Source organism: Anastrepha obliqua, chromosome 1, assembly GCF_027943255.1.
Source record: "Anastrepha obliqua isolate idAnaObli1 chromosome 1, idAnaObli1_1.0, whole genome shotgun sequence".
Lineage (NCBI taxonomy): Eukaryota > Metazoa > Arthropoda > Insecta > Diptera > Tephritidae > Anastrepha > Anastrepha obliqua.
The window spans coordinates 2,740,147-2,753,891 of NC_072892.1; the positions used below are offsets into that span (position 1 = coordinate 2,740,147).

At 35.0% G+C, this 13,745-nt stretch overlaps 1 protein-coding gene across 3 annotated transcripts in view; it reads right to left on the reverse strand.

The window, feature by feature from the left end:
- LOC129250059 (phosphatidylinositol 4-kinase type 2-alpha) overlaps positions 1–13,745 on the reverse strand; it is a 48,689-nt gene that overhangs the window by 17,619 nt on the left and 17,325 nt on the right. The window contains exon 1 of one of the 3 annotated variants that reach the window (XM_054889707.1): positions 5,938–6,390. The exons of 1 other annotated variant lie outside the window; for it this stretch is intronic. In XM_054889707.1, the coding sequence (XP_054745682.1) occupies positions 5,938–6,223 (286 nt within the window). In that variant the 5' untranslated portion in view covers positions 6,224–6,390. Of the gene's footprint in view, positions 1–3,546; positions 3,653–5,937; positions 6,391–13,745 lie in introns of those variants that run through there. One more of the 3 variants, XM_054889717.1, reaches the window with a different exon arrangement.

A 13,745-nucleotide genomic window follows, 5' to 3' on the forward strand; every position in this document is an offset into this window, starting at 1 on the left:
ATGGAATGGACAACTCACTACCCCAACCTCAATTCTATAGAAAGTCTGAGGGGGAACTTAAAAAGTACTGTACACAATTCCAAACCGAGTAACAATCGCAACTTTGAGAAATTGTTAAAGATGCGTTGCTGAAGATTCCGATGCAGCGATGTGAGCAATTGGTGAACTCAATGCCCCGCCGTTGTGGTGTCATTATAAAAAATTTGGGAAACTCAACTAAATATTAGTTACAACTTTGTATCTGCAAACTTTGTCATTGCATTTTTTCTTTAATTATTTTATAATTTAATCTTTATTTTACTTATATGACCACTGCTATCATATTTTAATGTTAACCCTGAATTTTATCCTTTGTTAAACAAATTTTGGTTTTTCGTTATAAAATTTATTTAAATATACTTCAAAATAATAATAAAAACTTTCTAATCACATCATAGCTTAATATTTTTTTGAAAAATCCGATTGTATATTTTGTTGGTACTACTATTTTCGTGTTCGCAACTGTACATACTTAAAAAAACATATTGTAAGGTAAGTAAAGCAACGTCCGTTGTGGTACCATTTTACTCATAAAAGAGAACGAGAAATAAATGAAACATATTGTTAATATTGTGAACTACGCAGACGACGGCGTCGGCATCAAATAGTCAACTCTATACCAAGCAAATTTTCTCCGGTAATTACCGAGTTTCATTTTTTTTTTTAATTTTGAGAAATAACTTTATATAGATGGTGGGCGCTTCAAAGTCAAGTTATTTCATTTGTCCAGCATATGCCAAAAATCCTCTACAGTCTTGTGAAACATAAATGATCAAATTATATACGAATAAAGCATGAGAACATTGATGAGTTATTATAAAGCATATTATAATAAATTTATTTCAATCTTTTTGTGATTATTATTTATCCTTATCACCAATCAATGATTCATCATATCCAAAACTGTGACTTAAGCGTGTACTGTGTCATAAATTTATAAACACAAGCAAAGTTATATCAGACTGCAACAAAAGTTGGAGCCCCCCCTAAATCTTAGGGTCTGCGCACGGGCCTGATTGAAGGTATTGCCATATCTCAACTTTTTCAAGTTAGTTGCATGCAGAAGTTACAAAGAAAGTAAACACGAAAAAATAACGGCAAATTGGCACCGATTTCATGGCCTACTTTGATATGATGGAATGAATTTATGATGAATAATAGTTAAAGCGCTGCCATATAGCCAATACCGCAAAAAAATTTCGATATCAAATACTAAACTCGAAAAAAGCATCGAGTAAAAAAATTACTTTCTTCGGAAAAAATTATCGAGTATTTACTTGCAAGCACAGATATCGAGGAATCGCTAGTCCTACTATGGGATCAAACTATTTTGAGCAAATAATGCCACTAAAAATTAATAAATAGATACCATCAATTATATTAAAATTCCATATGAAATTCCTAAGCCTACAATTAATGGTGCCATAGCTATAACGCCATAGCCGTAACCATAACCATAACAATAGCAAACAAATGTTAACAGCTGCTTACGGTTAGGGGGCCAAACTAACGGTTTATGGTTATGGATATGGTGCGGTCGTTTACAGTGGTGCCCATATGTTTGATCAGAACAGCTGATTGCTATGGTTACGGTTATGGCTAAGATACAACACCACTAATTGCTGCTTATTCATTGTGAAGTGCACAAAATATTTATTTCAAAACGGGAAACGTATATAATTTTTAATGCATACTTTCAGGCGGAATAGTTTGAAAAGCAACAGTTATTTACCTAACAGTTTGAGCGATATATAATGAGGAGCAGGACGCTCGACTTTTGTTTAAAACATAATTTGTAATAATACTAAATTCTGGGAATTTCGTTTCTCCCAAAAATGTTGCCTATTCATTGCCCTCTATTTTTTTCGTGTCCGATTCTAAAATACGTGTAACTCGGCGAAAATACTATGTATTCAACGAAGGCAAGGAAAGGAAATTTTCTCTTTTGAGAAACTTTGTTAGAGAAGTTGATTACCATGGAAAACAGCTGACTACTTAAAACTGCATGCACCAAACAAAGATAGATACATATATACTTGTATTGCTTCGTGCTTTTTCTGAGTAGACAAAAAAAACTTGCATTTTTATACGTTTAAGTGCATGTTGAAAAGATTTCAGAGGTGTGGCCAACGTCAGACCATAACCGGATTTCAGCTAAGGATAATAGATTTGCCAGGCTTCGCCAATAGCTGTGATGAAAAACAAAGTTGTACGAGCAACTTCGGCTGCCACGTCACGAGAACCTTAGCAGCCAATTTCTTTCCACTTATTCACATACTCGATCAATCAGTTGTTGTTCAGACTGCAACGAAGTATCATAAGAGGAGAATGTGTTAATTGTTTTCGTCATCACCAATACAATCTCAATTTGATTGTAAACACACCCTCTGTTTCGTCAGCCTATCAACAGATTCTGTCAAATTCGCTGTGAGCCGGTTAACAGTCTGATAGTGGCCACACCTGCAAAATTATTTTCACCATGCTTTCGAATTTGAAACAATCAGCTGATTGGCTGATGTAACAGGGGTTATGGATTGTGTTGGTGATATACAGAGAAAATCAACACAGACTTCACTCATGTTACTGATTGCTGTCTGAACGACTGATTAGACGAGTGTCTGAATACATGTGCAATGAGCGGGCAGAAATCGGCTGTCGAATCCCCGTGACGTAACAGCTAAAATTCCCCTCATATTTTCACTATAGATAAAGAGCGAATCTTGTAAGTCTAACATTGTTCTACTGCAGAGACCCTGGCTTGGCTGAGTGCAACATTGTACACCGTGGAAGAGCAACATTTCCTCGTAAAAAGAAAACACCGTCAGCCACAATCCCTGAGCTTTTTACTGACTCGGAATATGTACTTTTAAATGTTTAAGGCAACAGATATACATTTGAGTTTTTCTGAAATATATTTCGATTTTTCTGAATCTCGTTTGAGTTTTTTTGAAATACGTTTCGATATTTCTGAATCTCACTTGGCCTCCTATGAAATACAATTGTGTTTTTCTGAAATATATTAGGTTTTAGTTTTTCTGAAACACGTTTGGAAAAGGTATAGGCGAAAATTTGCTAATTTTAGTAAAATGTCTGCTTAACATCTGTCAAAAATAAATAATTCTTTTCATTCGACTTCCTAAAACTTTCAAATTGTAATGGTGTTCCCCTAATTTTCGAAATTGGTTAAAATCATGGATAGTGACACTTTTCATTCAACCTGCTGTAATGTGCATTGGGGAAATGGAAGTAGGATTTGAAACTGTATTTCAGAAGATATCAAATGATTTTAAAATATTCATATTTAATTTTATGTGGTCCAAACATGTCCAAGGACACACGTGAATTTATCTGATAATAACGAAAATAAAAATACACAAAAAAAATAAGCCACACAGCTACGAGCACTCATCACCGTTTAAATGCAAAACTGTTACCACCAAGGACGCATATTTAGCTTAACTTTCACACACACCCACGCACATCTCCACTTTTCATTGATTGCAATACCTTTCAAAATCAATGCATTCCATTTACGCAAATAGTGCGCCGTCAAAACGTAATCCTCGAACAGCTCGTATTCCTGTGAAGACGAGCACATTTTCCATGAAAATGAAATTTGAAAACTTTTAATTTATGATTTCGCTAAAGTTTGCACTTGCTTCTTGCACTTCTTAAATTCTTAAATTAAATACAGAGTAGGTACGTTTTACGTACGCACTTGAAGACCATGAAAAGCTGGCAATTGGCCCATACTTTTCGCTACTCTGCCATATGTAATGCAACTCGCTGAGATAATACGAACACCTCCTGCTTTGACAAAACCGAGCGGAGCACATAACAGTACTTCAGTCTCATTTTCATTTTCGATGTTTCGTAAGTAAAAGTAAAGCAAAGCAGAGAGTGTGAAAAAGGTAAAAACGGGAAGTGAGAAAGAACACAGCTGACACAATTCTGCAACGCATTTTGGTATCTATAAAATGCAGTTGTGTACGAAGGCGTGCAATCGTAAACCTGGATATATATATACAGTATTGTGCAAAATATAAGCAACTTTTTCCTGCTGAAACATACACATATGTACATATTTTACTTTTTTCTTTTTTTCAATGGATTGGCAACGGTCTAAGTGAGTTGGTCCACTTCTACCTATGCTATTTCCGCGATTGAAAAAAAGAGTGAGGAGATAGGGGGTACTTTGTCGACTAGGGTTTCTTTGACAGATCACGCTTGACTACAGTCAAACTAAATACCTCATTTTTCCAGTATTCATTAACATTTCAGCATGGAGAGTCTTATTACGCCTCAACAACGTTTACGAATCGTGGAATTGTATTACGAAAATCGACGCTCTGTGAAGTGTTCATAGCGCGCTCAGGCCAACTTATGGTGTTCATCGAAGAAGGCCATTCTTGGGTTAATGGCTACGTCAATAAGCAAAATTGCCATATTTGGGCTGAAGAGCAACCCGAAGTCTTTCAAGAACAGCCATTATATCTATTGAAAACAACCGTTTGGTACGACCCATGGGCTGGACGTTGCCACGACAGTCAATTCTACGTAACCGGAACAGCCCTTTATATCCGGCCAAGGACTATGACTTCAGCAGCATTCCCCGTAAGTGTATGGGGAATATTTATGCTGCTACAACAACAACAACTACAATCTATGGGCTGGACAAATCCGCCGCCCATATTTCTTCAAAGAAGAGACTGGCGAACGACTTCGTATCATGATGAAATATTTTTTGGTGAAAAAGTAATTGAAGCCCGTGATTTCCACAATATTTGGTTCTAACAAGGCGGCGCTACTTGCCATACAGCCCGTGAAATAGTGGCTTTACTGCGTCTTGGCTTCGGTGAACAATTTATCGTTAGATATCATACCTTTGGACTTTTATTTGTGAATAAACCAGATTCGATTGAGGTATTGGAAGCCAACATTACTAAAGTTATTCGCGAGATACCTACCGAAGTCCTCCAGCGAGTGACTCTAAATTGGTGTTTACAGATGGCCGAATTACAGCGCAGTTGCAGTCAACATTTGAAAGGAATTATCTTTAAAAAATAAATGTCATGAATAAAAATTCGAAAAAGCGAAAATATTTACAACATTAAGCATATTTGGAGGAAAAAGTAGGCACCGCGAATGAATGGAAAAGGGAGAATCGGTTGTGGTATTGTGGTAGAATTTTCACTTTCTCTTTTGTGAAAAATGGTAGTAATTTACTTAAAAAACATTTGAAATATATTTGTTTGTTTTTTTTTCAGCCGAAAATTATGAACAAACCTCAACAAACCATTTTTAAAGCTTTATGAAAGACGCTTTCAATATTGGCGCTAGCTTTGTCGATGTTGTACTACCTTTACAGAACTGTGTTCCATGTTTTTTCAAGGAATTTTAACTATCGTCGCAACGGTCTTTTTTTGACTGTCTGGTCGTCGTCACTTTCGAGAGGCACGGTTTTCAATTCTTTGATTTTATTTTAATTTGAGATTTTTGACACTGAAAATTTTTTTTTAAACAAAACATTTTGGCAACTAAACAGTAAACATTTTTTTGGGAAATGAAAAGTAAAGAGTAAAAATGAATTAAAACCAAAATTCAAATTTACATTCACAATTTATCAAGAAGGATAAAAGAAACAAAAAAATAGTCTTTCGCAATGTAATTCAAATTGTCGATTAGGAAGTTGCCTGATTCTGCTTATAATACATTTCAATACTCACACACAAGTTGCCCAAACTGTATAGATAGGGTGCGCTTCATAAGTACATGAACACATACATACATGTGTACGCAGCGGGGCGTATGAGTGACTCAAATAACATTGAATCGGTGTGCCAGCACTTTGGTTTTTAGGGTTTTGTGTCGCCTGGTTTTACAAGACTTTACACTTACACAAGAATTTCAAAGGACAATTAATGCATCGGCAAACTGCAGTCACAATTTCATAGGCTGAATAGACACTTGTTATATCACTATTATCATCTTTATCATCATTGATTCGTTGAAGTGATTCACGTGTCTTCACTGTTTCAATACGATTAATAGCGTCCTCTTCGCTATCAGCTTCCAGATAGTTACCAGTATCAGTCTCGCATCTCTTTTGCTGACAATAACAACGGTAATGTACCGACCTCTTGTCTTCTAGATGTTGTACTACCTTCACAGAACTGTGTTCCATGTTTTTTCAAGGAATTTTAACTATCGTCGCAACGGTCTTTTTTTGACTGTCTGGTTGTCGTCACTTTCGAGAGGCACGGTTTTCAATTCTTTGATTTTATTTTAATTTGAGATTTTTGACACTGAAAATTTTTTTTTAAACAAAACATTTTGGCAACTAAACAGTAAACATTTTTTTGGGAAATGAAAAGTAAAGAGTAAAAATGAATTAAAACAAAAATTCAAATTTACATTCACAATTTATCAAGAAGGATAAAAGAAACAAAAAAATAGTCTTTCGCAATGCAATTCAAATTGTTGCCCATAATTATGAAAGGAGTTTAAGCCAAGAATGATAGAAACAAGATTGCGCCTATCGGAGAGTGCGTGCCGTCACACTAGGTTAGTTTTTAATTTGAAGCTACCAAGTTAAGTTAAAAAACTTGTATAATTAAAAAACAGGCTAAAAAGACCACTCTGAGTTGATCTTAGTGCTCTTGAAAATTTGTTGACTCCTTTAAAAGTCGATGCTTTGAAAGTGCAAATCTAATTTTTTGCTCCTTCTGCAAGATATTGGATCTACTTTTCCCAACTCTTCTTAACACTTAAAACCTTTTTATACAATAAAATACCTTTGAATTTATGGAATACGAATTAAAGCCATAGTGTTGTATAATAATTATAGAAAGAAACAACACAAAAAAAAAAAAAAATAGCAGATAATACTGGAGAAACCATAACGACCTTTTTGGAAAAACAAAAACACTTTTTTAAGAAATTCTCTTAAGTCAAGTTTGATATACAAGGATGGATTTTTAAAACACTATTTTCTCCATATAGTCTATTGTAAAAATATATAAGAATGTGGACCCCACCGTAGGACTTCACAAGTAACTTTTGCCAAAATTTAAGGGCCCAGTAAGTAAAATTTAAGGGCGAATAATTTCGGCTGCCTCGACACCGCGGATAAGGTAGCAGAATTCTGCCCGCTCATTTCACATGTATTCAGACTCTCGCCCAACCAGTCCTTGTTCAGACGGCAATGGAACAACATTATCGGAGATTCTGTTAAATTTTTTCGTATTATATATCACCGACACAATCTCAGTTGTTTTGCAAACAAACCGTTGTCATAACCTCGCTTACGTCAGCCAATCAGGTGATTCTTTCAAATTCGCTGAGAGTCTTAAAAATCTTTTCACAATGGCTTATTGTAAGAATGCGTACGTAGCGTAAGAATGCGTTCCTAACGTAAGAATACGTGTGAAAAGAGTGAGCAAAATTCTGCTGCTGAATCTCCTATTGTACTCTCACAATTTGGTTCGGATGGTCAAACCTTATAATCTATCATATTATACTTAAGGCAAAGTCTGCGTTCACCCTACAATAACTTTTTAGTGAATGAAACACACAACCTGATTTTATAATTTTTATAAATTTGTATATACTTATATGTTTATTATATGTTTAAGTTTCAAAAACAAAAATATATTTCAAGATTCCTCACATAAGTTTTTAGATAACGGTGAATAATGGCTGTAACAAGTAAATAAAGCGACCATAAAGTCTGAGTTCAGTCTTAAAGTATAATACAAAAACATGATATGCTATTTGCAAAACTTAAATCTAATATTTAGTTGGATATCCACGTTGCCTCAGGACTTCACTCAGCCTATTTGGCATTGAACTTACTAATTTCTCTGTTTCCTCTGCTGTTATCTTCCTCCATTCTGCCTGCATGACACTCCACAAAGCCTCTTTACTAGTAATCACTTGCTGACGAATTCTTTTTTCCAATAGATTCCACATATGCTCGATGGGGTTAAGATCTGGGGACTGTGGCGGTGTTTTAAGCTGTTTTGGGGCGTTGTGTGCTTCGGGTCGTTATCTTGTTGAAACCAAAATATTCTTGATAAGCCGAGATTTTCTGCACTTTACTTTAAATTCCGTTTTAGTATGTTCAAGTATCCCCATTTATCCATCGTCGAATCAATAAATTCTAACTGACCCACCCCATTTGCCGCCATGTATGAAAAAAATGTATTTCAATATTTTTGTTTTAAAATGCTTTACAATTCGTGAAATCCTTTAAATATTAATTGAATCCATTTTCAAATAAAGGGTCTTTCAAAAGTGATGCCTAGATGTCATTAGTGAATAATTGATAGAACGCACCTTTTTTTATGGCATCTTTGGCATTCGTCAAGTAGACAGATGTACAATTTTACACGATAGAACAAGGCGTTAAAATTATTGAAACTTATTATAACAATGGTCGACCTTTAAGAATAAAATATTGCAAAATTTGTGATTATTTTGGTGGAAATAAACGTTCGAATGAGTGGACAATTCAAAGGCTGCTGAATTTTTTTTTTTTTTAATTTTTACATGTTTTATTTTAAAACAGCATGTAGGCGCGTTTTTTGAAAGACCCTGTATAATAGTTGCATGTTTTCGAATCTCAATATTTCCCAAGCATAAATTACATTAACCAGGCTGTCGCTTTTCCAAGAAACATTGTGGCCCATCCATATCACGGTTGAGAGAATACAGAAAGCTGCGTATACGAATATTGCGGCTCCGACAGAATCAGCTGTTGAGCCGACGTAATTGTAGAGGTTTGTTTTAATTTTTGTGTTATTGTCAAATTAATTTTTCGGTTTTGTTGCGATTCTCTGCAGGGTCTTTTCTTTAAACTAGTCTAAATTTTAATTTTGGTTTCGTTAACTTTTCGTTTTTAACTTTTTATTTTCGTTTGCAAACCTCCGCTTTTTAGAGATTTTTCTCTTAGTTTCGTCATATAACTCTTTCCATATTACCCATTAAGTAACTTACTAATTTTTGTAGAGATAAAAAAGGCAAAATGAGCCTTTCAACTTGGAGGCACTTTTCTGCTGTGCAGCGCATTGTGGGCAGTACTCCGATAAACAATTTGAGCACTGCACCCAGTATTGAGATGTTATGGATGCAAGGCTAGTTTACCCTAACACATTCGGATTTACTTTAAATGTTTTGATATTTCGGAGCAGTTTGAGAACTTGCAATTTAAAATTTCTTAGTAACAGGGCAAATAATACCCGTATTTGTTGCCTGCGGGCCATCTTTTACTGACTAAACTATTCAATAAGCAAATCAGTTGTTCAGCTGTTCACTAATCCACGTAACAACCATCTGTCACACTACAATTTTAATCAGAATTAACTGCGCCGACAATCCCAAATAAAGCCACCATCTGTCTAGGATATTAGCGATTTTTAAGAGCTGCATACATAGCTTAAGGGGGAAGTCTACTGTGAATTTTTCAAAAAATCGATTTTTTTTTATTAGCTTAAAAAATACTTTGAACCCTCTTAAATAAGGTACAATATGTGTTACAGCTGGCTAAATTTTTCTTCGTTGAAATTTCGACCTTTTCCCGAAGCACTCCAAAGCGCGTACCTGCTAATACTGAAACTTTAAACGCATTTTTCTCGAAACTAAGTTTTTGTATACGGTGTACACGATATCTCGAGTTCTGATAAATGAATCAGCTTAAAAATTTAATTATATATTCTCTGTAATAGTGTCTCTCGTCTGACATAGGATTTTTTTGATATCGTTATTTGTTAAATTGTTATAAACAATAGTAACATCAATTTTAGGCAAAAAAAAGAAAAAAATTTCAAGAATTTTTTTTTCAACGCCAAAATTTTTTATCGACATAATCCTACGTCAGACGAGAGTCAATACTATGTATATGATAACAATATTTTGTTTTTTTGTTTTAGATCACCGAAACGTAAGATTTCATGTACACCGTTTAGGCACCTAAGAAAAGCGGACCTGCGCTTGCAGAAGTGCCACAGCGGCCATTTTGAATATTTTGACAAAAAATTTTTTTTTTTTCAAAAACTTAAATATATAATAAAGATAAGAGTTTAAATAGATTTTATGTACGTGCAATATTTTGTTAGAAATAAAATCCGGAAAATAAGCCTGTTTTTTCCCTTGTCACAGTAGACTTCCCCCTTAAGTGTCAAAATTTATTGCACACAAGTTAGTTAGTCAATCCCAACAGATATTAAACTAAATCTCTGGATTATTGCAGAAAATATTTTAAGGTTTTAGACACAGATTAACGTTTATGAACCTTTTTAGATGTGTAAATATTTAATTGCTTAAATTGAGCAAAAAAAGGGGAAAAATTAAAATCAAACTTCGAAGCTACATTCTCAAAAGATTTATCAAAATAAGCAACACACAAAGATAGAGCAAACAAATACAAACTAAGCTACGATGAATAAAAGTAACGCCCACTGTAGATAGTCGAGCAAAGTGGAATTAAAATGTTTGAAAGGAATTAAAAGTACACAAAAATAGTTAAACGCCGCTAGAGCATTATATGTATGTATAAGTATGATATATGTTTGTTTGTATGTATATGCAAACTTGGTATTATAGTAGCTGAGTGACATGAATGGCTTATCGACTGCACGTAAAAAGAATGTATGCTACATATTTACATACATATATGTAGATACATATATGTAAGTACATGCATACGTAGATAATGTGGTGTGTTTTTATAATCATTAACATTAAATATCTTTGTATGCTTGTAAATTTTCATTATAAATGCGGCTCTTATCAAACTAACATGCCGAGCATGACGGGATTGAGTGAACTAAACACAGATTAACGTTTATGAACCTTTTTAGATGTGTAAATATTTAATTGCTTAAATTGAGCAAAAAAAGGGGAAAAATTAAAATCAAACTTCGAAGCTACATTCTCAAAAGATTTATCAAAATAAGCAACACACAAAGATAGAGCAAACAAATACAAACTAAGCTACGATGAATAAAAGTAACGCCCACTGTAGATAGTCGAGCAAAGTGGAATTAAAATGTTTGAAAGGAATTAAAAGTACACAAAAATAGTTAAACGCCGCTAGAGCATTATATGTATGTATAAGTATGATATATGTTTGTTTGTATGTATATGCAAACTTGGTATTATAGTAGCTGAGTGACATGAATGGCTTATCGACTGCACGTAAAAAGAATGTATGCTACATATTTACATACATATATGTAGATACATATATGTAAGTACATGCATACGTAGATAATGTGGTGTGTTTTTATAATCATTAACATTAAATATCTTTGTATGCTTGTAAATTTTCATTATAAATGCGGCTCTTATCAAACTAACATGCCGAGCATGACGGGATTGAGTGAACTAAATTGTTTGGTTTTGTTTTCGCAAAATAATGATGAAATACAATCCGCTTCATGCTTCCATCTCTGTCGAGGTGCTCAAAGCTGAGCTTGCAATTCGTAACAGTCAACGGTTTTCATATAAATATTGCGATTAAGTAAATGTAGACATAAATATATTTATAGAGCGAATAAAAGCGGCTTTAAAAAGGAAATTCTGTGTGGATCCCTTTATTTTTAATGTGACTCATTCATTGCATAGTTATTACATGGCAATTTTGCTACGTATGCGAAAAATCTCATTCAAGATATGTATTTGAATTTCATTTAGGAATGCAATTCAAAGAATTTGCTTTAGAATAACATACACATTTTATATGAAAATATGAGCATATAATTTTAGTATTGTGTGCATATGTATGAATAAGTCGATTGTGTTTACTCAACACTTGCGTAAAACTAACTGCAAATAAAAAATTAGTAGACATATTCATAGTGTTTATTGTCATTATTAGGTAATTTGGATTATTCACTCTTCGTAACTTCTACGTATTCTTCAAAATGTATCTGGTTAAGTGTGACCAGGAGGAGAAAATTGTGCGCGAAAAGCAAGAAAATGGCCAATGTAGCACAATGCCAAAGCAAAAACTTTGTGTCGCAATCTCAAGCCAAAGAAGTGGTGTCATTATTGCGAAAACACCTCGCTTTTCACTTCGAGGTGCTGCAAAACAGGTCCACATGTCGAAAGGTTGCCATTCAAAAGTGCGCAAAAGTGAAGGGTTATATATATTAAGTTGGGGAATAAATTCATAGCGTTTTTATATTTTCTTTTATTTTACAAGGATTTGTTCGCTGTTAGGCAAAGATTAAGTATTCATTCGATGTACCTCTTTCTGCTCTACAAAACTATGTTAATTTTATTTTTGAGTTATTTAATTTTTTATTGGTTTCAAGGCTTAGAAATGGTATACCCAGGCGGCCAAAATCAATATTTTCGACACCTGCTGTTCTTTGCTTTTCATCCAGGTCAAAAAGCTGCCAAAACAGCCCGGGACTTTTGCGACGTGTATGGGGGAGGTGTCATAGGCGACTCTACAGCACGCAAAGTGTTTGCAAAGCGCAAAAATTGCGACTTTGACGTCGATGAAACGTCCCGCAGTGAAAGGCTTTCTGAATTCGATGAAGAACGTCTCAAATCACTTTTGAAGGAGAACGGTCGCCAAACCAGTCGTGAACTGGCGGAAAAAATGAACTGCCATCATAAAGAGATTCTCTACCACCTTCATTCAATGGGATTCACCGAAAAATTCGGAGACTGGATGCCTCAAGAGCTCAACGAAAAAAACAAAGACAGTCGCCTTCAAATTGCCTCTCAGCATCTCATCCGCCATCGAGCAACGCGCGGTCATAAACAGCGCTTTCTGTGCCGAATCGCCGCGGGAGTTGAGAAATGGAGCAAATAAATGAGTGAGTGGCTCCAGGAGATACGCCAAAGCCGAGAGCCAAGGCCACAAGTGCACTCGGAAATACTCGAAAAGAATGTCACGGCCAACAAGCAACTCTACATTGCCCAGGAAACCGCGTTGATTAGGCTATTCGACTGGAAATACCTGATCGTCACGGTTAAACCCCACTCCAAGAGCTCGAATGAGAGGTTCTTCAGCATTCGCCATATTCTCCGGACCTTGCACTGACCGATTCCCATCTTTTCCGCTCCCTATCAAACCATATGAAGGGCCTTACCTTCAATAACAAGGAGGTCCTTAAAAACTGGCTCGACAAATTCTTTGGCACCAGAGCAGGCGATTTTTGGCGGAACTGCATCAATAAATTGGTCGAGAGCTGAGAAAAGGATGTAAACAGCAAACGGCGAGTATATATGTAATTGATTAACTTATTCATATAGTTCTTCTTTTTATTTAAATAAAGGTCTTCGGCAAAAACGCTACGAACTTATTCCCCTATATTTTCAAATGTTTTTTTCCATTTGACAGACATATAGTATGAGTTACGTTTCTTATGACGGCAGTCACAAAACTTCAATCACACTTTGCGCTACTTTCGGCTGAGCAGGCAATGGAGTAGTAAAGTCTTCTCTTGCACAAAAAAATACGAAAATACACTTTCTAAGTCTCTCAACATGCTCGTCCAAATTTATGGCATGAACGATGACAACAACCGGCACAGGAAGAGAGGTGAGTGTTCTCCCCTACATTGGAAGCGCCAAGCGGGGAAGGACACTAAAACATTTCTGTGGACTTTTCACGAAATTCCCCTAAATCGGATAAGCGCTTTCTACCTATTAAGCAAACAATTTATGAATTCTAATAATTCATATTAATT